This window comes from Hippocampus zosterae, chromosome 6 (assembly GCF_025434085.1).
Source record: "Hippocampus zosterae strain Florida chromosome 6, ASM2543408v3, whole genome shotgun sequence".
In the NCBI taxonomy this organism is placed as follows: domain Eukaryota; kingdom Metazoa; phylum Chordata; class Actinopteri; order Syngnathiformes; family Syngnathidae; genus Hippocampus; species Hippocampus zosterae.
In genome coordinates, this window is record NC_067456.1 from 20,366,533 (window position 1) to 20,392,390 (window position 25,858).

At 41.7% G+C, this 25,858-nt stretch overlaps 1 protein-coding gene across 3 annotated transcripts; it reads right to left on the minus strand.

The window, feature by feature from the left end:
- Positions 1-388: 388 nt before the first annotated feature.
- specc1la (sperm antigen with calponin homology and coiled-coil domains 1-like a) lies at positions 389-25,286 on the minus strand. 3 transcript variants are annotated; one of them, XM_052068697.1, is made up of 16 exons: positions 25,016-25,286; positions 18,194-18,356; positions 17,957-18,095; positions 15,503-17,127; positions 15,076-15,283; positions 13,726-13,799; positions 11,891-12,066; positions 11,493-11,656; positions 11,145-11,266; positions 9,021-9,111; positions 7,277-7,366; positions 7,028-7,190; positions 6,835-6,937; positions 5,228-5,344; positions 5,067-5,126; positions 389-3,574 (listed from the first exon to the last, which is right to left on the minus strand). In XM_052068697.1, the coding sequence occupies exons 2-16, from the start codon at positions 18,317-18,319 to the stop codon at positions 3,485-3,487; spliced, it is 3,348 nt and encodes a 1,115-aa protein (XP_051924657.1). In that variant the 5' UTR covers positions 18,320-18,356; positions 25,016-25,286; the 3' UTR covers positions 389-3,484. The 3 variants fall into 3 exon arrangements, with proteins under 3 accessions (XP_051924657.1, XP_051924656.1, XP_051924658.1); XM_052068696.1 differs by having other exon boundaries at positions 24,928-25,285; XM_052068698.1 differs by having other exon boundaries at positions 7,028-7,187; positions 24,928-25,283.
- Between the last annotated feature and the right edge of the window lie 572 nt (positions 25,287-25,858).

The following is a 25,858-nucleotide window of genomic DNA, read 5'->3' on the forward strand; positions in this document are numbered from 1 at the left end:
TTCTCTGAAATGTGTATCTTTGTAATTGTAAATTATGGAGGGATGTCAAATGGCTCTAATTCCAACGTGGTAGATAATTCAATTTCTCACAAAATAATTTCATTAACGCTCATAAATTATCTCTATTAGGTTTTTTGTTCGTATTTCAAATATGTTGTGGTGGTGCACAGCAAAATCGTTCAGCTGTCCAAACACTTCCAGACCTGACTGGTCTCATCCTTGTCCGAGGAGATAAAACCTGCAGTAACAATGACACAATGGCTGTTGGATTTTAAGAATGAAAACATTCGATTTTGCACGTTTACACATACAAACACACACAATTTAGAGCTCATACGAGAAGTAAAAAAGTGTTAAAAAGAAAACATTCCACACTATAAAAAAGGTATGAACTGGAAAAGAAAATATTGGATTTATTGGCAACATGAAGTTAAAAAAAAAAAAAAAACTACTCGGTTCAGTGGAATTCTCAGAGCATTTTCAGGTAAACCAAGGCAAGCAAAACATGATGCAGATCCAGTAAAGAACCAAAGCACTGTTCACATTTGCTTTCCTGCTTCTAGAGGCCATCATCACGCATGGATGGCCCTGCAATGCAACATCTCTTTGCTCACTCTCTCGCTTGCTCTCTCTTTTGTGGCTGAAACATGTGGAGGTGGAATGTAGTACCCGTGCTGGATTGAGTGTTCATCAGTTGCTCCAAACAAGCAAGCGCAAACATATTTCACTTAGAGCAAGAGAGAGGATCCAATTGTTCCTGTGGCTCCCACACACAATCCAGGTGGGAATAATAACGCGCAGTTCAGCAATGGAATCGAGCAGTAACACTATAAAAGTGTTGGCCCGATGCTTTCAAATGCACTTAAATACCCCACACTTGCACATTCCGGGACACAAAATTGTCGCTGGTGCTAAATGACTGGATGTCTAAGCCACTGTATAGATGGCAGGGATACGGGTTTTGCAATAGCATCCAAGATGAAAACAACTACATTGCTATAGATAGCAGCTGGCAGCCTCATCTGACCCAAATCAGCATACACAGTCACGCACACCATACACACTGATCAAATCAATCTGCCTTGCCAAAAGACCTTATTAGTGTTTCTCAAGAGGCACGCTCATCCATTTTCCACACCGTGTGGGAAGAAAACTGCAAGTTTAACGCTCTCAAAACCTAAACAGTTAAGGCAAGACATGAGCAGGAAGTCGGGGGATGGCGGGGAAGCTGACCAGGCATACATGCAAAGCCCTTGGAGCATTTACTCCAAGGACTTTATATCCATTATAAGATCCATACACGAGTATGCGCTGTGTCATTAGTATATTAATTCAACGCACTCGTAGAACTAGTCATAGTACTATAGTAAAGCACTAGTAATTGTTTTCCTCACCACAATTGTGCCACTGCTGTTCTCCAGGTGCACAATTCAACCTAATACATAAATGAAATTGCTGCACTAGACACAACTAGTGAGGCCATGTCTCATGTACCAGTAACCTTCAATATACTAGGATACGCTTTGTACTCACTTGTAGAACAACTTTGGGATACTGGTAGGCCAACTACTTGTTACTAATGAGGCAAAACTGCGCACTAGTTAACATTTTGACCCTACTTTTGAGCCACAATTTAACACTAGTATAATTTTTTTTCCCCACTACAAGTGCAGTAAATTAGGACAAAGAGTGTAACGGATGCAAATAATATCAATAAATGCACAAACGGCTTTTCATAGATGCAGCGGCCTCTTGTACTGTAACAAATCTATGCACACACTCATACACACACACACAAATAATAATACAGTGATTGGAAAAATCCAAATAAATAAACTCAACATGTAAATTGAGGCACAATTGACATACAGCAGCCAGATAGTCATGTCGCTGGCACAATGGACATCAGTTCCACATCAATGTATACTCAGCATCTATAAAATAATATTAAGTCACAGTAGGAAGTTTAACAAACATAAAATGTTTTCTAACACGCTGAACATAAAGGGGGAGCGTGTACATGAGTTATTTGTGGACAATTCATCCCATAAATGGGAGAATGAGGCCAATGAGTTGTTAGCTTCGCTTTCATTTAGCACAGTGAAACAGCTAGCCTTCTATATGTGATGTCGGCAAAACGTTAAAAATAATAGCTCTTTGATAGTTCACATATTCACACATAATGTTGTTGGACAAATGAGATCAAACGTGCGTTAGTGGCCCTCATAAGTGACGGAAGGAGGATCTCCACGGCTTTGCGGTCTTTAGTTTTCTTAGCCTTTTAGCATTGTTGCTAAGCTAAATAAACAATCCTCAGGCTTTGACTTCATTTTGACAATGCTTCTTCCCAAATGAATGTGCAGTCATCAAATGTGTGGATTAGGAAAAAGCAAAAAAAAAAAGCAAAAAAAAAATCAAGATTCTGGAAACCTTTCATTGGACGTTTTGCTGAGGAAGAGAAGGTCATTTTCTGTGGGAATTAATTTCCAATCGTAAATTATTCAATTTCAATTCATTCCAATAGAATTTTCCAGGATCTTGCATCAGTGCTGTCAGCACCGTTAATTTTATCATTCACATCACACCCCAAAGCTCACAACCAAACATTATGGAGTGTTAACTTGATATTAAAACCCACACATTAACATATTTCACACCCCTATAACTGAAAACCCAGCAAAAGAATTGGCGCTTAAATGCCTCTTAGTGTGCCGGCTTTTTTTTTTTTATGCTTCAAAATGAGAGAGTCCATCGAAATCAGATATTTGTTACTGTAGCAGAACCCTGTCATACACGGCAACCGGCATAAATTAATCAAAAAAAAAAAACCCTCTGCAACGTCGGCTACAGAATTGGACCTGATCTTCATCTTCATATGTTGTAGTGAAAAGAAACTCTTCAGGGTTTGGCTCTCAGGAGGGCTGAGCTGGTGTCAGGCATTACTCATCACACAGGCACTTGATCCTCTCAAACAAAGGCATCTGAGACCATACATGAACATCTGGAATACTGTAAAAAAATAAAATAAAATAAAAGCTGCCTGAGCTCTAGTTAAAGGATTGAGGGAATTCCAATTGTGCTGATATGATATGTTACAGATACGTACTGTAACTGATGTTTCCTCAATGCTTCACCATCATAATAGGGAAGAGCTGGGCCTCACGCTTGTTTTATTGTTTGCTAATGAGCAAACATCTGGGCAAAGTGTCGAGCAGAATTGCTTGCAAAAGGGAAATGCAGGCAGAAGGCACTAGGGCGTGTTTCTTCAGTGTGAGAAGGCTTCATCGTGACACTGCATACATGCAACACTTGCGTGTGAGTGTATTTCCTTTCAGATCGAGGTCTGCTCTTGGTGTTTCAAACTACTGAAAATGACGCTGAACATGCAATGCGGTGGGTGGCGGCGGCACTATCCAGCGAGGTACAGTTGTGATGTTGGGGTGAAGTTGAGGTGCGGCCCAGTAGCAGAAGCAGCAGCCTTTAGTCAGGTCTCAAAGTATTTGTAGATAGCTGTGACATAAGTCATGACGCTCTGCCAGTCTGGCCTCTCGGTGTGCACCATTTCATTTATGTCCTGTAAAAGCCACAAAATTGACAGTTGAGCGTCAGTGGTTTTGTCAAACAGGGAATTCTGTGCAGTTAGCTCAGAGAGTGATTTACAACTACTTTGTCGCGGCACACGAGCGAAAGATTGTCAAGTGGGCCAAAGAAAAGAATCTAATGTCCCTTAATTTGACTGAAACATGGTTTTTAATTTATGACAAATAATGTATTTTTGTTCATCTTTCTGTACCAGGGGGATGTGTAGTGAGAGGCAGAACGGCTCTTCCATTAACCGGCAGAAGGTCCATTTAACCTGTCTATCCCCCTATCACCATTCACAAAACAAAATACCGACAATGTGATAAACTCAACGGCCCTTAACTGCACATTGTGGAAGCATTTGCGAGGAAACTGAGAAGAGTATTCTTTCAGAATATACCGGCACTCTACACTTTTTGTGACATTGTTTTTTATTTTTTTTTCGCATGGAAAATACGTGCCTTGGCTAAGTCACTGTCGGGAAACACTGGCTTAGACTACGTCCACATGTTGAAAAGTAATTTCAACATCATCTTCCAAATAAAATCTGATTCCATGTCCACGCCAAGAAAACATTTGCAGTCTTTCAAATTATGCATTCCAAATCAACGGGTGGGGGTCCAATCGCTTAAAGTCATGTTGTAACCAATTAGAGGGCTTACAAAGCAATACTCAGATTGGGCACAAGGACAACAATGGTGACTCGCGGACAAGTGATTGAAAAACAACAGATGAACTGAGTAACTTTGAATATCACGTTTGCTTTTTATCGGTCAGTTGAAAGAAATTCAATTCTGTTCACGATGGCACTGACATTACGAATGGCACCGATTGAGCTGGTTTGCTCAGCGGCATAAAATTACGTAGTCACGTTGCTCAACAAAATCAGTTGCCATTGTGCTAAATGTTTTAAAATTTTCAAAAAAAGCCAATTATTATTTTTCGACAGTTTTAAATTTATGGCCAACAAGCCCTATTTTTAGGCAGATATTTTCTGTAATTATGACTGCGTGTTTAAATCCAGGTAGGGTCTGGGGGGTACGGAACATCACAAATTGAGGACCCCCTAGACTAGAGGCCGTGCGACTTTGACAGACAGAACCAACACGACTATAAAATAAGGGTAATACAAAGTCAACTTAGAACCCTGGCCGCAGTTCTGACCAAAATATATTTTCAGTGGTGTGAGGAATTTCCTGTTGAGGCAAAATGAGCAAACATGCTTCCATATTTTCACTGTTAGATATGAAATAGCCGTCTTGTGTGGACTAAATGTTTTTTATCTCTTGCACAAGAGGTATTGATGCTGTGGAGCATGTTAGAGTTCTGCCTCTTCCATTAAGTACCCCAGGGGGCATGACTTGATGGGTGATATAGCAGCATATTACAGATGGTCGCTTTTCTTGATGGGAAGCAGAACATTTTGTCCCCCAAAAAAACAAACAAACATGTTTTTGGCAAATGCGCTTCATATCAAAACTTACTAAAGTGGATTTGATCCCGACACTTTCTGCAGCCTGGAACGCCAAGGTGAAGTTCCTCCTCTGTCATTAAAAAAACAAAAAAAAAAAAAAGACAAGCCAACTATTTTTATTTGAGCATTTTGGGGTTTTAAGGATGTGCTTTCTCTTCAGTCTGTGCTTGCCTTGTCTTGGCTGGTCAGCTCTTGATAAGGGATGTGGGCCGGCAAGTAGGTGTGAAGCACAGCGCAGAATGCCAGACCATCATTCCAACTACTGCTGAAATTGGTGATGTCAATGTTCTGGAACACATGGCATCTCATCAACATCAAACAGAAACAACAGAATATGAATCCATACTCACTCTTAAACTGAATTTATAAAGTTGAGTGGACTTTGGAAGGCAAGGCAATTATTCAAACACAGTCTTTTAAACTAATACTGCTTCTCTTCCAAGCAGACCAATTAAGCGCAGTGCATATTAGGTTCATCCAGAGATTGCACGCAGATGCCAAATATTCCTTGACTGTATTGTAATTTGCCGAAAGTGAAACACAAGAGGCATAAAGATGAGTGTGGATGTCACCATAGCAACAGTTTCATGTGAGCCAGATATTTCTTCATTCAAGCGAGAAATATAAGGCGCGGCATATGATAAAATAATGGTGATGGTGAGGATGTTTTGGCTTCTTTCCTGCACCGACAGCATTAAACATTAAAGTCTCACGAAAAACAAACAAAATATGACTTTACAGCAGGGGTGTCAAACTCATTTTTGTCCCGGGCCACATTGTAGTTCCGGTTTCTTGGGAATTTTGGGAAACCATATCAATGTTTAATCACCTCCACATATCACATGCACGGCGGACAACAAATTGATGGATAACTTGTTTTGCAATCAGAAGTCAAGAATAAGGACTGTTATTGTGGATTACATATAACAATTTGAAATTTTGGTTCAGACTTTATAGCAAGCATCATGGAACTTGACATGCTTTAGCGGGCCACATAAAATGATATGGCGGGCCAGATCTGGCCCCCGGGCCTTAACTTTGACACCAATGCTTTACAGTCTAGTGTACAGTAAGGCTTGTGGTTTTTGTGCTTTGAAATGAAATTCGCCCGTCTCGTGATCATTGTCAGGATCGTGCTACGCGTCATGTTTTTTGTCAAGTCACTTTGCTCAATATCGAGCACTTCCTGGAGAGGACCTCAGGCGCACCGCGCCATGACACCCATAACTCACCGAAGCATTATCTCCCTTAAGAAATCGGCTTATACAAAAATGCTCATTATACCTGCTGCACGTCAGGCAAATATGAGGCAACTTAACCACACGCAGCAACATATTTGATCATGCCGTGATCTCAGACTTGGTCTCCTTCTGTCTTGTTCATTTCGGTCACAGCACAAAACCGATTTATCATTTTGCTATCAACTATACAATACTGTACATTTAACGAAAGCACATTTTACTTGGACTTTACAGCAAAACAGATGTTTACTCAGCAAAACTTAAAAGCTCAGCATGAGAACCCCAAATTGCTGGTGCATAAGTCAGAATTAAAGTTTGACTGCCTGTATAAAGGCAGTCAAAATATCAGTTTGTCCTCTGTATAAACCTTTCACACAGGGACATGATCCCAAACCTGCTCTGCATTTTAAGTACCTTGAAATAGCCATTGTGTGATTTCACTTTTGCCCAATTCCTGAATTCCAACCCACCCCCCCCCCCTAAAAAAACCATTATACTTGAATCACATTGGGTGGTTTCCAGAACCACCTAACCTACTTGATAGCCCTCGGTTTTCTTCTGGCACCATTTCAGCAAAGCGTTTCTCTTGGAGCCTCCATACTCTCTGGCCAGTGCAGACAGTGGGTCCTTTCGTTCCTCTCTTTCAAGAAAAACAAAAGATCGGAGTGTGCTTGCTTAGGAACCTTTGTTTCGTTTGTAAGCCTTTGGCAAGATGTGGTTAAGTTTGTACCTTAGACGGCTACGCGCCGTGGGAGTGACGGAGGCCGTGGGAGAGGCGGAGGACATTGAGAGCGGAGAAGAGGCGGCACTCATGACCATCAGTGACGATGAGGAACCTCCGTCTTGGGCTGTCATGTCCCTCTTTATCTCTTCACTACTCCGGCGGGACACTACTTAAGAACATGCGCGAAAGATTGATTCCTGGAAAAGGTATACCGACGATAAGGTGAATGTGCACCGTCTGAATACATTATTCAACCTGAAATTGTCTTGGTGGAATCCATGTTGGAGACCCTCTGGAGGACAGAAGGCGGTCGACTGGCTTGGGCTCCTCTGAGAAGGTGCTCAGCTGTAAAGACATAATTATTTGTATTTTTATTACTGACATAAACTACTGTTTAAGAGCTCCATAAATAGTCACATTCAAATTCCACTGAGTGTACAGAATACCAACAATTCGTAGCAACTCCCAGGCCGAATCAAACAACGGCTTTGGCCTTCGTTCGCACTATTCATATCTAACACTTGCCAGTAAGAGGACAGAGTAAAGTTCGAAGGATGTAGAGGTTCATAATACCACTCTAGCCAGAACGAATGCAGTAACCGGAATCTGAAGTCAGTGTAAAAGTAAACCAGCCATGAACTAAGTCCCCAAATGGTCTCTTACTTTGCGTAACGAGTCAGTCCTTCATAGTCATGACAATAAATTACAAATGAGAGGCTTTCTGTTCAAACCTGCAATTGATAGATTAACCCTTTCATGCACGCTGAAACCTGATAACATGAATGGCTGTCCGCTGTAGGAACTGCTGTCCTTGGAATTGTTAACATACTCCTGAGCTTGTCATGATCATAAGTACACAGACTTAAATATGTGGCATTTTAAGGAATCATACAGGACGGACTGTATCTGTATTTTCTCTTCAAAATAATTTTGATGAGGCACTGGCTCGTGACACCAAGAACACGATCAAAGTCATTACCATGGCCAAATACTCTAGTACGGTGGTTCTTAACCTTGTTCGAGGTACTGAACCCAACCGGCTCATATGCAAATTCACTGAACCCATCATTAGTGAAAAATAAAAATATGATTTTTTTCTTTTAACAAATTCAAGACATACAAAAACACATTTGCCATATTAAAAAAGTAAACACAATTAATCTTAGTATAAACTGTACGTTTTTTAATTGTGCACAAAATGAACCATCCAGTGATGGCCAAGTGGGCATGTCATAACTAATTGACATGTTGAGTCGAGTGTGTCTTAACCTCCATGGCAGAGGCTCTGTCAAACCCCTGAGACTGATTCACCGAACCCCTGGGTTTCAATTGAACCCAGGTTAAGAACTACTGCATTAGTGGTTGATAATATTCATGACTCGTTAGCTATGTCAGTTATCAAATGCACACGAAACTGCCGTTGATTTGTCGATACAGTGTCATGATGGCTTGAAAAGAAATTACCTTCCACATAGATTAGGACCATAACTAACTGCTGCTTGATGTGAAGACAGGCTGTTTTTTTTAACTTAAAACAATGACACAGTTCCAACATTTAGTATTCTAGAAGCTGAGAAAAACTAGCAGTATTGAAATACTGTCTGTAGTTGTGTTTTAAAAACCCACACACCATGTGTCAGACTGCCCTGACCGAGACAAACTGTATATGAGATACAAAAAGGAGGAAACATCAAATCACCAATTACATGGACAGTGTCACTTTTGTTTACAAAAACATTTGGCTACTGAAGGGAAATTGTAAACATCATCACGTGAGCAAGATTTTCTCAGGAAACTCAAAAGTCTTTGTGTTTTCCTAACACACTACCGAATGGCAACTACTGCTCATTTCTCAATGCGAGGTGTGCAATAATATTAATGTTGTTAATTACTATTGCTTATTACTTGCCAAGCAATGGTACATTAAATTAAAAAACGTTACATGATTCGATTTTGAAAGCAACCGACTCCTGAAATGTGGTACAATAAAGAATATTACATGACATGGAGATGTCGGAATAGCTGGTCCTCTTGTCAGTGAGGGGGGATAGCGGCTTGGGAGCTGACAGCGATGTGGATACAGAGTGCCTCTGAAAAAGAACGGAGAGTCTTGATCAGTTTAAGTTAGGGGTGTCAAACTTGTTTCACATCTGTAGCTGTCAAGTGGGCCGGACCATTGAATACAATACAATACATATTTATTTCTATAGCGCTTTAACAACAGCTTCAGCTGTAACAAAGAGCTTTAAGAATACCATACTCAGCTATAAACAACCAAAATAATATGTCTTCCCTTTGTTTTGGTCTAAAGAAGCAGAGGAAAATGATGAAATTTAATGAACCTTTCATGAAGCACCTTAGATTTGCTTAGACAAGTGTTTCTTAAATAGTTGGGCGGGCGCGACGCTCCGTTAAGGTGGGCACGTTTGACCTCAGGCAACATGTTTTTTTATTTTTTTACTGTCCTAAAATAACGTGCAGTTGCACCTCCACTACGTTAGAGAGCAGTGGCACTCTCATTGGCAGAGTTTGCACAGGGAGCATTCTCAGGGAGGAAATATGACGAGGCGTATGTAGCGCTTGGCTTCAATGTGACTGCGGTGGCAGATGAGGAAAGATCGATGTTCTTACTGTGTCTAAAAATTTTGAGCCTGAAGCCAAATAAATTAATGCGTCACTTAAAGACATTACACCCCAATCACGCTGATAAGCTGCTTGAGTTTTTTTTTTCTCAGCGAAAACGTGCCGAATATTGCCAACAATCATGGCGCTTTGTGACTGCTACTTCAGTAAACTAAAATACAGGTCCTGGCTCCACATTGAGCAGGAACCGAGAGTTGCTGTGTCCTGCTTCAAACCTTGCTTCGAAAAGCTGTGCATTGCAAAACGTGCTCATTGTAGTCATTAATCCAGACATCATCTTTGATTAAAAAAAAAAAAAAAGCACAAATTCTTTTATATCTTTTTGTTTTGCTGGTCAAAGTTTTTAAAAAAATATTATGCTCCTGAGATAATTTTTCTCATAATTTTGGTAATTAGTTTGAATGCATTATTAGTTATTGATTTTATGTAATTTTATTTTTCTGTATCGTACGGTTTGACATGGTCAGTCAAAAAATATTTATTTTTAAATTAAGGATTTAATTTTCTTTTTTAATTTCAGATGGACTTTAAATCTTTTCTGCTCCAGTTACTAAAGCTATTCTTTGTTGTAAATTGGTCCGTATTTCTTTCTTTTTTTTATTCACTTATACATTAATAAGGATACAGTGTTATGCAAAGGTGTACTTATAACAATTTCATAGACAAATGATACTAATTATAGTCATGCAGAGGGGGGCGGGGGGCGAGATGTTTTCTTCTTCCTTGGGGGGGCATGACAGAAAATAATTGAGAACCACTGCCTTAGACAAATGTGTAATTTACTTTGATCATTCACATGTATACATTGCAACTGATCCCACTGATTGTACAAAGGCACAAAACAAGTAATGGTATGGAAAAATATAGTAATGCATTTTAAGATTAAATGAGATTTATGAAGAAGGTACTTTTTAAACCATTTACAAATGTGCATATACAATCTAAATTTAATCCCTGCCTGTAACTTACAAACTAAGGAGAGTGGTATTAAATGTGTAAAGAATAAAGCATTCACATGTCCTTGACAGCATCTGCTGTGTTGGGTCTGTCTCAGTGACAGACTGAGACTGCGGGTTGTCTGCTTTGATTAAAACACTCCATGAATTGCACCTTATTAAAAATATTCATTCCGTGTCTTTTATGCATTTTTCACTTTTAAATGATCCTGCGGGCCTGATCGAACCTCCTAGGGGGCCGGTTCCGGCCCGTGAGCCGTATGTTTGACACCCTGACTTAAGTGCTGTCCAATATACATATTTAGTTTTCTTTATCACATAAACAACAAGATCTCAATGCTAGTAGAAGTGTCTACATAGTAAGGGAGGCATATTCCATATTAGGCAGTATCAGAACAGGCCAAAAAAAGTTTTTTTTAATTGCAGATACATTAAGAAAATGCATCTCATCACTTTTTTGATGGATTTATTTTTGGCTTTCGGATCCATTTACAGAAAATATAGTTGAAAAACTTTGCCCATACCTGTATAGGTGAGACAGCAGCAGCCGGAGGAGTCTTCATTGGACTCGGACTGAGAGGGGTACGTGGTAGTGGAGCAGCTGACGCTGTTGGAGTCACAGTGGCAGTACTGGAAGGTGGTGGTGCTTGAAGTTACAAGAACAAAGTTAGTTGCTCGGAGCTCTGCTTAAATGTGGCTGAGATTTACTACGGTACAGCATGTCAGGAGTCGTCAGCTATGGGGACATTTTGACAAGAAAATGCAGTCTCCAAAATCAATTTTTTTCTTTCTTTTTTTTAAAGAGGATTGGAGAGCAACGCGTGAACAAACGATCAGGAAAAATTGTTGTTGATGCAAATTGTGCTCCCTACCTTGTGAGGCACTGTCGAAGCTCTTGATGAGTGTTTTTACAGTTGGTGAAGGCTCGGAAGAGGTGGAAGATCGACGACTCAGACCCATGCCCTGTCTGAGTGCAGCCAAGTCCCTCTCCACTGCGTTCATATAGTTATACACTCGACCTCTCTCCTCCTCTTGTCTGGAAAAATATATAAACATTCTCTACATAATATCAACAGCGTACTCAGACAATAGAAAAATAGCCATAGACTTCAATATTTCGTGCATGGAAGGGAAATAATAATATTAATAATGTATTTACTGGTGTTTTTTTAGTGAGACGTATGAAGGTGTTACTAAATGGCATTTGAATCTACAAGAAGCCAAAATCTGTCCAATAGTTTGTTGGGGGTTTTTTTTGTGGGTCACTTACTTGCGGCTCTTGACCTCATCCAGCTCCTTGCTCAGCTTGTCGTTCTTCTCCAAGGCCTCCTGCAGTCGGCGCCGCAGGTCTCCAATCTCTTCCTGCGCTTCTGACTTGATATCATTAGCAATGACCACAGCCGTCTGCAGGTCTGCTTGGAACTGACGCCACTCCATCGACTCCTCCTGTGAGGCAAGTGACATTTAACATCATTACGAGTAATGCAGATAACACCTGTAAACTGCGGCGCATTCCCTTGTCTCGCAAAAAGTATCTTAGTGTTGTGTTCGAGATCACTTTTTTGGGGGGTTATGAGATATATAAAATTAAGTTCAGTGCTTAAACTGGAAGTCAACCCAAACATTTTCTTCACAATATGTTCTATGCACCTTCATAAGTCAAAACATGCCATCCTGGCTACAATTGCACTTGTTCAATACGGATTAAACAGCAAAATCCACCCATTTTTAGCCACCTCAGCGGGTGGATATTTTGACGGTTCACCTGTTTTCTCAAGTTGAGCAATGATTGGTCGTTACATGAGCCCTGAGCATCTGTAATGTCATTTTCAGTCGACAGAAAGGGGTGTTCACACGGCAACTTTTGCTCCGGTGCAGCACCGGGGCTGCCCCTGTAGAGCGTTCACACATACAAAGGTACACCGCTGTAGCCCCTGAAAACAGCTTAAACCGGAGCAAATTTCACACTGCTCAAGGAGGTGGTTTAAAAATTTGCTCCTGAGCAAACGCTTGTTTGCGGGGCAGTATCAATGTAAAAAGCTACAGGGGTAGACTCCGCTACGCATGACAAGAGTTGATTACGTACAGGTAGAATACGTTGCTTTCGTGCTCTGTTGTACTTCTGTCATCTTTCCTTTTGTAGGAGACTGGACTGTCTCAGAGTTGTTTGTTCCTCTGTTGTGTGTTCACAACCCCTCCGTATAATTTATTTTGTGATTTCCTGTGTTGATTTTCTGTTTGGCGCATTATGTTTGCTTTTCTGAGTGTCATTGAAGTCATCGTTGATTTACGTTTTCGGGGGCGGTCATTGAACGCCTCTCGAGCAGAGGGTAAGGAGACCGAGAAGGAGAAGGACGTGCTTGTACAGTAGTTGCTTGAGTTGTGTATATTTTAAAAAGGACCAACACGACAGCTCTTTGTTTTTCATTGCACAGCCGCAGAAACTACCGTGTGAACACAAGTGGGTCTGCACCGGGGTAAACACGTTTCGCTTTAGTCAGCAGCTTTTTATGTGTGAACGCACCACAAATCTACGGTGTAAGATATATCGCAACAAAATACGTCGGTGCAGCACCAATGCAAATGTGTGCCGTGTGAACACCCCGAGTATTTGTCAAAATGTCTGCTTGCTGAGATGGATAAATATGGGTGGATACTGTTAAATACACATTCATCACTGGGAAAAGGGGAGAATGTTTGTCCAATCACATGTAAATGCTAATGATGTGAGGATACCAAAAGATTTGATTGCATGGTTTGTGACCCTCCGCCCCAAAAAATGGATTTCACAAACTCTTCACTAGTCTTCTTCTTAACATGGATTTATTAAGATAAGAAAACCTTTATTTGTCCCACACTGGGGAAATTTGCAATCTATGGCACCAGAATTGAATGAAATTCTCATATTACACATTTATCCCCAAATAAAAGATGGCTTTTGCTCATAAGAGTAAAACTTTGTTCTCATCAAAGTACAATGTCATTCTTGTACGATTTCAAATTGGAAAGGTCATTGTATTCAATTCAATGATGATATGCTAAATGAAAATAATTGTGTCCTCACTATTTGCCATTTAGATACCAGTCAAAGGTGAACTGACTTACCCTGAGTCTGCGATGAAGGATCTTTATCTCTCGTTCCATGTCATGCTTCTGGTCCTGTAGCTTCTTTACGGAGTCTGTCAAAGAAAGTGTCAGTTAAGACATTTAATGAGCTACACTACTCTACACTCTACATATTGTATGTACACACATTGTGTACATACAATACACAAGATATCGAAATTAGGCTTAGCAGACACAAGGGAAACTTTGCGGATTGCGTGGGCAACATTCAGGTTGATCAATGTGAGAGTTAACAGTGTGAATGAAAACCTCGTAGTTGTGAAAGTCACAGTGCAGCATGTGTACTTAAAGCTATTTATCAAATAAATGCTATAGTCCTCAAGAGCAAAGGCAAGCATCGGCATCCTGCTCGTTTGCAGTGAGGCAAGGAATTTAGCGACAACTTCAGCCCAGCTAATATGCAACATAAACAGACCACCCTTATCTCTCCGCAGCCACAAGCTGCTGCTTTGCACAAACAATACACTGCGTCTCGCTGAGTGCTCTGTCGACAGCCTTCTACCACATGCTTGGTCCTGACACATACCATACTGTAGTATACTACTCTTAATAGAAAGTTAGTAAATTACTTCCAGATTTTCTGTTTTCATTCTTGCGGATTGAGACAGCACAGCAACTCCACTCCTCGTTTCATCTTAAGCCTTTGCTCTCACAGTAAAAAAAAAGTTCAGTTTAGGATCAATATTGTGTATAGCATCCTTTATTTGGCCTTCTAACATCAAATTATTTTTTACGCTCCTTTATGGTTCTGATAATCTTGTCTAGTTTGCGGTGCTCTCTGTCTCTCTCTCTCGTGGATGCCATTAAGTTCACAAGAAACCCTGCAGTGTATTTGAAAAAAAAACAACATTATTGTGGTTTGTTCTTTCTTCCACTGACAATGTTGTTTTAGGGTCAATGAAAGCAGGAGTTTCTTTTTGAAATTGGCCACGTGGATACTAGCCCAAAGTCTGTTTGCATGGATGTAATGTTGATGGGCAAAATAGCATTTTTGGGGGGGGGCTTATCTCCTAAAAAACACCTCAATATTTTGTGACATTACCTGTATTACATTTTAAAACTAGAATATCACTCAGTAGGAAGCCAACCACTGCCAAGTTTCTACTTGAAAGAAAAAAAAACTTGCTATGTACTTGTGTTTATCTTATCATATTATGGCAAGTAGCAATTTCTGCAATTACAAACACGCACTGACTCTCAAGGCTAATGTAGTTGGCTGGCCCTTGATTACAGATAGCACACTGTGTAAGAAACAAACAAACAAACAAAAACACACACACACATGATGTTGCATCAATATGTGTGAGCGCGCGAGCGCAGGGTTCTTACTCTCAAGGTCGGTGATGATGAGGTTGTCATGTAGTTTTAGTGCTCGGTGTTGCTCCACTTCGTCTTCCAGCTCAAAGATGGTTTCCTTCATGTCGACGATCTCAGTCGCCTTCTCCTGCAGCTCCACACGCTGTTTCTCCAACACGTGCGCTTGCTCAGCCATCTGCTGCTGCACCTGCTGTTGGAAGTCTCTGTATTCCCTGTCAAGCTGCTCACACAGAAAAACGGACTGAAACTCATGAAAACATCAACAATGGGTGAATTAGTCATTCTCCAACGGTGTTAAACAGATTCTTTCTATCCGTGCTGGTGAGGAGGAAGAACGTGTTTTTGAATCACCAAGGTAAAAGATGAACATGTATTTTCTTGGCACTACTTACTACAAGTCGGAGCCTTCATAATTAGCCTTCATGTATGTCAAACTTACCTTATTCAGAGTGTCCTGCAGTAGGGCAAGGTCACTGTGAGCTTGTTCCAGCTCATCCTGCAACTTCGCAGCCTTGGCCTCAGCCTCCTCCTTTCCCTGTCGCGCACTTTCCAAAAGCTGGCAGATGTCATTTTTGTCCCCCGCTGTATGCAGAGAGTAGAGCTCAGCAACCCTCTGCCTCTCCTGGTCCAACTGGGCTCGGCAGCGGCTCAGCTCCGCCTGGTCACTGCTCACTGCCGCTTTATATTCCTCAAGCGCAGCTGCCATGGCTGCCCGTTCTTGTCGCTCCGAGTCCATGACGCGCTCCATTTGGTGGTTCCTCTCCTTCAGGGCTCCGATCACCTCTTGGGCTTCGGCGTTGTCCTGCTCCGCCATCTTCAAAGTGTTGGACAGGTGCTGTTGCACCCCCAGCAGCTGCTCTCTCTCAAAGCGGGCGTTATCCGCCAGGTCGGCATAGCGCTGCTCCAGCTCCATGTAGCGCCCGCTCTTGATGTCCTCCTCGAGCACGTAGGAGACATGATGCTCGTCCAACAAGGAGCGCAGGTACTCTATCTGTCGACCGTAGAGCTCCAGCTTGTCGCTCTGCTGGCACAACGAGTCCATGAGGATGACTTTCTCCTCGCCGAGCCGCTCGTTCTCCCCATTCAACTCTTGGGTGATTTGCTGCAGATCAGCCAGCTCCTGCAATGTGGCCTGCAGCTCCTCAGCGGTACTATGCTGGTTCTCTTCCATCTGATGGATGCGCTCCGTAAGACAGGCGACTGACACCTCGCTGGCATTTCCACTGCTGCCCCTCCGTGAACGCTCTCTGCTGGGAGCAGACTCGCATTCGGAGGATGAGGAGGCTCCCGAGGGGGCGTCCAGCGCATCGTCGCTGGAGGTGACGGCCTGATAGACCTCACTGGATTCGCTGTCCAGATTGTCCACTGACCCACCGTGGTGTTGACCACTGAGTAGATCCTCCAAGGAACCAGGGGCCGACCCCTCCACTGAGGAAGTCAGGGTGGCTCCGCCCTCACTCTGCCCACCGCCCGCCGCCAAGTCCGGGCTGACCGATGGGTAGTTTAGCAACTTGTCTGAACCATCCAGCCTCTGCTCCAGAGAGAATCCCAGCGCATTGAGACGGTCCTTGAGCATTCGATTCTCGCTCTTCAGCAGGTTGAGCTCCCCTCTGATAGCCTGGTTCTGCTCTTGTAACAAAAGCAGAGTGGACTCGACGTCAGCTGCTGTGATGGCCGAGACATGAGGCTTCTCCCCCTCCTCAGCCTCTTCCTGCAGGGGAGAATCCTTTCTTTCCATGCCAAGCTGGACCCTCATGTCTCTCAGTTCATTGCGAAGGTGCAGAATCTCCACATCTTTGCTCTTTGCGAGTCCAAGGAGGTCGTTGACTTTTGTCTCCAATGCCACCTTATCACTGATCTGGCCATCTGATTTTGACTTGCTCATACGGCTCTCGGACTCCGTCAGGATCTGGCTGCGAGAGCGCTTCCCCGAGGCTGCATCGCCTGCTGCCGTCCCCGAGACCAGCTGCTTCTTATTAGCTGACGTCCTGGATGTCCGAAGACGGTCTCGTGACGAATTTGGCTCTTTTGTAGTTGATGATGTCATACGCTTGGTTGAGGAGCCTGATTTATAGACAAAAAAAAAAAGATATAATATTGTTACATGTTTCACAGAACAAAAACAGGCAAATTGAATTGAAACCAATTTTTTTTAGCAACTTTCCAACGTGAATAAGGCACACTAGCAACACTTGGTTAATGCCGGCTTGTGAACAGTGCATGTAGGATGCGTGCATGTTCAGGAGTTGCTTTGGTCAGGGAGGCGGGTGAGTGGGGGGAGTAGTGAACTGAGACAACAATCAACATTGAATCTGGTCCTGTTTATACTAAAGAAAAGCAGTTTGTTTCGCATTTTGTCCCCTATTGTACATGATATGAATTTAAAATCAATGTACATAACGGCCTGGAATGTATTTTTATTTTTTTTACATCTCTTCACTTCTAAATGTTATGCGACTTCATAAACATCTCCCAGAGGGCTACATCACTATAATTTGGTCTATGATTAGAAACACATTTGACACCAGTGACAATAATAATAATACATCTCATTTATAAGCGCCTTTCAAGACACTCAAGGACACTTTCAACCAAAACAAGATGTAAAGGATTAACTCCACACGCACAGGTGACCACCAGGTACTTTTGGGCACTGCAAAACAAAACTCACTTTGGGCTCCTCCAGTCATTGCTGCAAATAGAAAATTAGAGGACTAAACTCGGGCCCCTGTCAATCATTGGCCATTGGAATCATCAGCACTTTTCTCACCATTACAAGGCAAAGAGGATAAATATGAGGAAGACCACAGAATCAGCAATTGATGTGCAACGAGGGGGAAGCAATACATACGTATCCGTTGTTTAGACTAGAGCAGCATATTATAATACACACCTGCTGTTGCTTTTTGCTTGTTGTCACCGGTGCTAGCAGTGGTCCCGACTGAGGCAGTTCTCTTGGTTTTGCTGACAGCATTACTTGATGCGGGAGTCCCTCCAGCCATTGCCGCTAAAAGATCATCATTGCTTTTCACCTGAGAACGCAAACAGAAGAAAAAGAACATTCAGATGCACACAGTAAAACAGCTGCTTTTGCAAAAAAGCTGCCATGAAGTAAGATGATGCTTCTTACCTTTGGCAGAGGTGCGGCGCTGTTAGTCTTGGCTGCAGGCTTTCCGGTGCCAGTGGTAGATGGGGCTTCTGCCTTCCCTCGATCAGTACTCGCCTTACTCACCACAGGCCGCACTGACTTCTTCATACTGAGTTCTCGGGTGCCGAAACATTTACAGCTCAGTCTGCGCACACAGGAGGGAGGAGAAAGGTGATGCGTGTCAGAATTTAGGGCTATCGCCACACTTTTCCATAGGAGGGGAATTCTTTCCATAAAAGAGATTCCTAAAATGTGAAGAATGAACACATAACTGACAGCAGCGGGCTCAACAGATTTGCTTTTAACTTGAGCACAAGATCAAATATGGTCATCTCTGTCGTGATTATTTCTTGAAAAAAATCTCAGCTCTGACAAAATGTTTTGCGTTCTGATGTCTGCAAAGAGTCTTGAAACTTCTGACAAAAAGTAAAGCTGTTGGTTTCTGATCGGGACATGCCAAGACACTAGAAAAGTGGTGGGCAAACTATGGCCCGCGGGCCGAATCCGGCCCGTTGGTCTTTTTAATCCGGCCCGTCGAAGATTGGTGCACAATTAAGGTTTGATTGCATTCATTTTATTTGGACTTGTAACGACAGATATTTCAACACCAGATGGCGCAGTTACTTCAAGTTGTAGAGCACAGGAAGGGAGGGGAAGACGAAGAAAGAGGGAGAGAGTAATGACCATGGAAGGTAAAGTGATATGTCTCTGATTAAACGAAGCGGGTTAACAAAGTACGAAACATTCAGGAGACGCCTAGAGTCGGAAAGACTCATATCTACGAAACTGTGAAAAACAAGGAAGTGATTCTTACTCAGTCCGATTTTGGCAATTTCCATGCTCAGAGAGAATTGCTTGTGGCTCGAGTAAATGAACATTTCCTTGAATGGTTTGATTGTTATCATGTTTAAAACTTTCCGCAAACTGGACCGCTAATAAGAGTCGGAGAGCCGTCAAAAGTGTAGAGCGTGAACAACAGGGGGCTCAGTACACAGCCTTGAGGAGAACCGATGCTGAGTGTGATGGTGGAGGAGAATGTTACATTATGACTGCATACAAAGACATTGTGCTATCTTCTTTATTTTTTATTTCTATTTCTAACTTAGCCCTCCACAATATTTTCTGCTTCTCATTTGCCCCCCCCCCCCGGGAAAATAATTGCCCACCCCTGCACTAGAACATAGCACTAGAACATAAAAAAATGTTTCAGTTTGTAAAATTCCACAAGATGGTTATCGCATGTTTGCAAAAGTCCATATAAGATTACGGTGGTTGGGTTAAACTGCATAATTATGTCAAACGACAAAAATCATCTGCATCAGAGTGGAAGCAAAGCGTTGACTAAAGTAAGGTTTTATTGTGTTTAGTGGTAGGAAATTCAAGCAAATGATGGGGAGTAATAAATTGGAATCGTGCTAATTTGAAAAAAGTTGGGTGTTAAAAAAAACTATTGGGAGCAACACTTAATTTCGACAACAACTTATGAACATGGCAATGGCTGAAATGTTCATTCATTCATCTTCCGAGCCGCTTGATCCTCTCTAGGGTCGCGGGGGGTGCTGGAGCCTATCCCAGCTGTCTTCGGGCAGTAGGCGGGGGACACCCTGAATCGGTTGCCAGCCAATCGCAGGGCACACAGAAACAAACAACCATTCGCACTCACACTCACACCTAGGGACAATTTAGAGTGTTCAATCAGCCTGCCATGCATGTTTTTGGAATGTGGGAGGAAACCGGAGCACCCGGAGAAAACCCACGCAGGCCCGGAGAGAACATGCAAACTCCACACAGGGAGGCCGGAGCTGGAATCGAACACCGGTACCTCTGCACTGTGAAGCCGACGTGCTAACCACTTGGCTACCGGGCCGCCGGCTGAAATGTTGATCCCGGCTTTATTGACAGCACTCGTCTTGCAAGAAAACTTGCAGGACATTGTGTTGTGCAGGGTTTCCATTCAGGTCTGAGGAGAACCTCATTTGATGCCATGATAGCCAGAAAAGTTATTTGGGACACAGCTGGAAGCAAAGAGTAAGTACTTTAGCACAGACTTGGATTTATTTGTGCACAGTCTTTTAAAAGGAAAAAGTGTGTTGAAGTTATTTATTTTAGAAAGGAAGCCCCTCAACAATCAATCTTAGACTCTGTTCTGTTTTTTTTTTCTTGGAGAATATGTTTTGTGTGCGTGTGTGTGCGTGTGCGTGTGCGTGTGCGTGTGCGTGTGCGTGTGTGTGTGTGTGTGTGTGTGTGTGTGTGCGTGTGTGTGTGTGTGTGTGCGTGCGCGTGTGTGTAAAGTAGGCTGTGTAAGCAGCTTGAACTGTTTAATAAACAGTTAAGTTAAGACTTACTGACTGAGAGCTATCTCAGTCACAGCTCGGACAAACAAGATGAAACAAAAGTGGATATCTGAAGAAAGAAAACAAGAAGCAGGTGTGGTTAACATCAAATTTCACAATCACAATGGACGTGATGAGGAAAACCGTAGGACTTGATGTTCAAACTATGGAAACATTGTTCAACTATTGCTGAGATTAAATATAAGTCACAAGGCCCCAGATTGTTGACAAGTGAGTGTGGGGGTGTACAAACAGAGAGAATAATCTTTGTGACATCCTGGGTCAGTCAATTCAAAAACACAACTCTTTTTCAATTTCGATTCCATGTATCTCGTCTGTGGCATGTGTATATTTAAAGTTACATCGTGTTGGACAATGGCAGATATTTTAATAATTTTGACTCTTGCAATATAACGGATCAGAAACAACAACTAGGACCGCAACTACTTTTTTGATAATCAAAAACAGGCTCCCCCCCCCCCCCCCCAAGACATATTGATCATTATCCAAAGTAAAAGATGTTTCCAAAACATTTATTTTGCCTAGACACAAAGATAACCATTCTGCCCTCTTTTAGGGAAAATGACAAAAATCTAAAAGGGGATGAAATTCCAGAGATTTGGACAATTTAAAGTTAAATAAGGTCTCCAAACTATTTATCAAACATCAAAATTGTTGATGTTAAATTTGTTAATTGATTGTTGTACCTATAAAAATAACCATGACATGTCTGAAGTAGGGCGGCCCGGTAGTCCAGTGGTTAGCACGTCGGCTTTACAGTGCAGAGGTACCGGGTTCGATTCCAGCTCCGGCCTCCCTGTGTGGAGCTTGCATGTTCTTCCGGGGCCTGCGTGGGTTTTCTCCGGGTGCTCCGGCTTCCTCCCACATTCCAAAAACATGCATAGCAGGCTGATTGAACACTCTAAAATTGTCCCTAGGTGTGAGTGTGAGCGTGGATGGTTGTTCGTCTCTGTGTGCCCTGTGATTGGCTGGCAACCAATTCAGGGTGTCCCCCGCCTGCTGCCCGAAGACAGCTGGGATAGGCTCCAGCACCCCCCGCGACCCGAGTGAGGATCGAGCGGCTCGGAAGATGAATGAATGAATGAATGAATGTCTGAAGTATTAGTTTTATTCACGAAGCTTCACAAAAATATGGCATTTGCCAGCACTTAATATACTGCTGAAGTAAATGTACCGGTACTATTATGTAGATGAAATTGCAGAACTAAAAACTATAGCTTCAGAAAACAGTACAGATTACCTAACAACAGCTCAGAACTGTCAACTATTTCCTGCAAAAAAAAAAGAACAAAAAAACAATAGATAATAATAAAATAAAAAATAAATAGTAGCTAGTGGCTCAGCTGTAGGGACTTGTCTGGAATGTCACAGTTCAAGTCTTGTGACCAAAAAAAAAAGCATGCCAACTAGTTGTTGGCGAGATGATTGTTTGCTCTCCAACTGCTGGTGAGATGCCCTTGGGCAAGACAAGAAAAATGTTCAAATGTTCTGGAAACAAATACTTAGGGCAGTTGAAGCCAAAGGAGAGCATGTGTCAGAATGACGCTGAGAGAAAAATACTGGATGAAGTTCGAAGCTCAAAGCAGACCACATCATGTTTCAAATATGGTGGGTACAGTGTTGTGGCATGGGCAATTACTATCATCTTGCAACAGTTTCAAGTCATAGAGCTATCTTTTATTCAAGGTACAATAGAATACACTGCACATGATGCTAATACTGGGTAAATACTCATTTTTAAATAAATATTAGACTTACTACAACATTAACAATTCAATAGACAACTGAAAATTTACATACATGGGCAATCCCAACATTTAATGTCTCAAGTTTGTTTCACACACATACATACATACATACATACATACGTACGTACGTACGTGCGTGCGTGCGTGCGTAACATGTTCTTTTTATTTGCAAAGTTCTTCATCATCCTCTGCCAATATTAGCATCAAGTGTGTTAAATTGACACTCCAGGTTGCCATGGAAAAAGATCAGTGCGGGAAACAGGAATTCCCTGTGTTCCTCTACAAAATAGAAAATTCCCCATATTCAAATAAGATGTCCCAAAAGAAGTCTTATGCTCTTCTTTTTCATATTTTGGCTATGCTTTTGTCTAAATTGGTGAACAACAATAAACAAACTAGCAAGTTGCATCTGTGCCTGTACTGAATATGACTACGCCAGATATTTATTATGGTACAAAGACAAATTTAGCAACAACGTCGAACCCCCCACTCAAAAAAGAAAATTCCCCATATTCAAATAAGATGTCCCAAAAGAAGTCTTATGTTCTTCTTTTTCATATTTCAGCTATGCTTTTGTCTAAATTGGTGAACAACAATAAACAAACTAGCAAGTTGCATCCGTGCTTGTACTGAATATGACTACGCCAGATGTTTATTATGGTACAAAACAAAATTTAGCAACAACGTCGAACCCCCCGCCCCCCAAACCACCACAAATAAAAACAAACAAAACCCGACTTTTAGTATTAAGTATTGCTGAAAGTTGAAAGCCGAGGGACTAAGTAAAGTTATATTGACTGACGGACAAACAAGACAAGCTAGAAGCGAACAGCTCATGAACAGTGTTGGATTTTGGACTGACTGAGAAAGAAAGATGAGAGTTAAAAGACAAACGAGGACCTGCCAAAGATAGGAAGTAGTCTTGTAATTGCTCATAAAGACCCCTTTTGCTGCATTCTTTCCTTATTGAAGCTTCAACAGCGGGGAGGCACTTCCTTGCCATAACAAGAGCTTCCTGTGATGGCGTCTCCCAAGAAACAACCTTACAAGGCAGACTTGCGCTTGTGGACAAGCGGGCACCAGCCTGCTTGAGAGAGAGCAGACACTATCAAAGTTTCAAGTCACATGCTAGAAAACATGCCTAAATTCTGATACAAAAGATCAACACCTAAGTAACTATAAATTGTTCCTGACTGACCTTACATGAAAAAAAGGAAATAATTAAACTGTATACTCCATACTACAACATCCTTTACAGCACAACAATCCCCCTTTTTCTGTGCTGTGCTGAAAATTGTTATACTATGTCCATGGGTGTCTGGAAATAATGTCTCATTTTGCTCTTGTTTCATGTCAATGGAGAACACACACGCACACACACTTCATTCGCGAATCAATACTCGGGTAAAGTCATTCAAAAATAAATATCCTCTGAATCAAGCTAAAGACTCATAAAAAGGCTGTGAAAGAAACCTCTTTTCAACTACCAGGAAAGTTCCAAAACATCTCATGGTTACAAATAAAGACAGAGAGGGATCTGTGTGTGTTAAACAGGGTGCCAGCAAAACGGCCTTAGGATCCCATATAACATCAGTTCCTCTGTTTATTATTTCAATATCGGAGCAAGCACACCTTTAATATTTGGCACACCCAAAACATTAGCATCACCGCTAACGCCACCATTATCTCCGTGTAACTCGAATGGTCAAACGCATGCTTTAATGACAACATTTGCTTTCCAATAATTCATGATACCTGAAACACGTATTACATATTTTAGTTTCAAGCCAAATGACCATATAAAGCCAATGAGGGTAGTACTCCATCTAGCCAATAAACTATAGGGGTAAGGCACGCTGGGAATTTCAGTAATTTAGCTTCCTATTTGTACAATAGCTTTCAAAACAAAATCACCGAAGCACCAAAATAATTAGCTCCCATGTTTTAATGGAAACGTGATTTTAACATACGCTTGGGTTGCATTCAACTGGTTCAAATTGGCTGAAATGCTACAAGCAAACTCATACAAAGTAGTCAGGAGTAGTGACAGCTCTATTGTAAATGTGCCGAATGGTAATGAAAGTATTTTATTACAACTTGTTTGCAAAGTTAGGGTAACTCTTAACAATGACCGAAACTAGGACCAAAACTAAAGCTGAATGGGTTGTTGTCAAAATGAATGGCATTGTAGTGATGCGAGCATCACGAATAACTTGAACAATTTAAATATCACGCCACACAATTGGGCATCTACGCAGATCAACTAACGTAATACACATGGCACAGTTTTTCCCACAGAAATAGTTGCGTAGCTATCCTTCAGTGTAGCTTATTTTGAAGTAATTCCCAGGACACATCCAAGCTATTTTTTCGAACAACACTGTTGTTCTAAAAATGCAGATGACTGTTGAAAACATCACTTTAACACTGTTTAAACGAACGGCGTTAACACACGGAGATAAATGTGAAATGAGTGTATACACCCAGCCATTAATTTGAGCTCAGTTCAACTGTGACAATGCTAGTGTTGCTAAAAGCTATCGTGAAGCTAACGACGTTAGCCTAGCCGGCAAACAAGCAGCACTCTACACACGAAAAGAGAAAAGGTGCAAACCTGCGTGTCCTCTACATTCCTACTTTGATGGATTGTTAAATGTCCGATGGAAGCGCGATGGCGGTGGCGCGCCGGTTGTTAATCCTACCCAAAGTAGGCAGGCGGGCAGCATCAGTTTTGGAAGTCAGCTCGCTTCTGCTGACAGCAGCGAGATGATCCTCTGCACCCTCTTCTGGTTGCATCTGCATCACCTCAGCATCACGCCTCGCCGACGGGGACACTGCACTGCACGTTTCCCCCTCGTTTGCATTTTATCAGGTTTAAATAATCGACGTTTCATGTACTTCGACTCTTTTTCTCTATATATTTATCAATCATATGCTCGTCTGCGTTGCATCTCATTGTCCTGCACTGTATCCATTGCCCTCAAATGCTGCGGTAGGAATTAACGAAGTACAAATACTTACTGAAGCAGACGCACACGCAAACAAGTGTTACTTCATGTAAATTTAGCATTTTTTGTAACTTAAATCACAACGTTAGTAAAGCTTGTACATGCTTGTCACCCCTTCTTCTCATTATGAACACTGCTGTATGTAATTTGGTAGGAGGGAAACGGTTGTGTGCATTCACGTTTTTGTGCAAAAATATCAAAATTGGTACTGAATATAATTTTAACTTTTGTGTTTTAAGTTTTGGGGTTTTATGTGTAAATTTTGTGTAAAAATAAAATTACGTGAAAGCAATTGTAAATAGCACAACCACCTTAGCTATCTATATCTATATTTATATTGCACTTAATTGAACTGTGTGCATTGAAACTGAAACATTTATTTTGTGAATGCAAACACTTTGGTTTTCTTCTTTCTATCCCCCAATTTTGCTGCTGTAGACTGTAAATTTCCTCAGTGTGGGACAAATAAAGGATATCTTAAGTATAGCATCTAATCATATCAGTGTAGTGCTATTATAATTGACCTTAGTTCTAAAG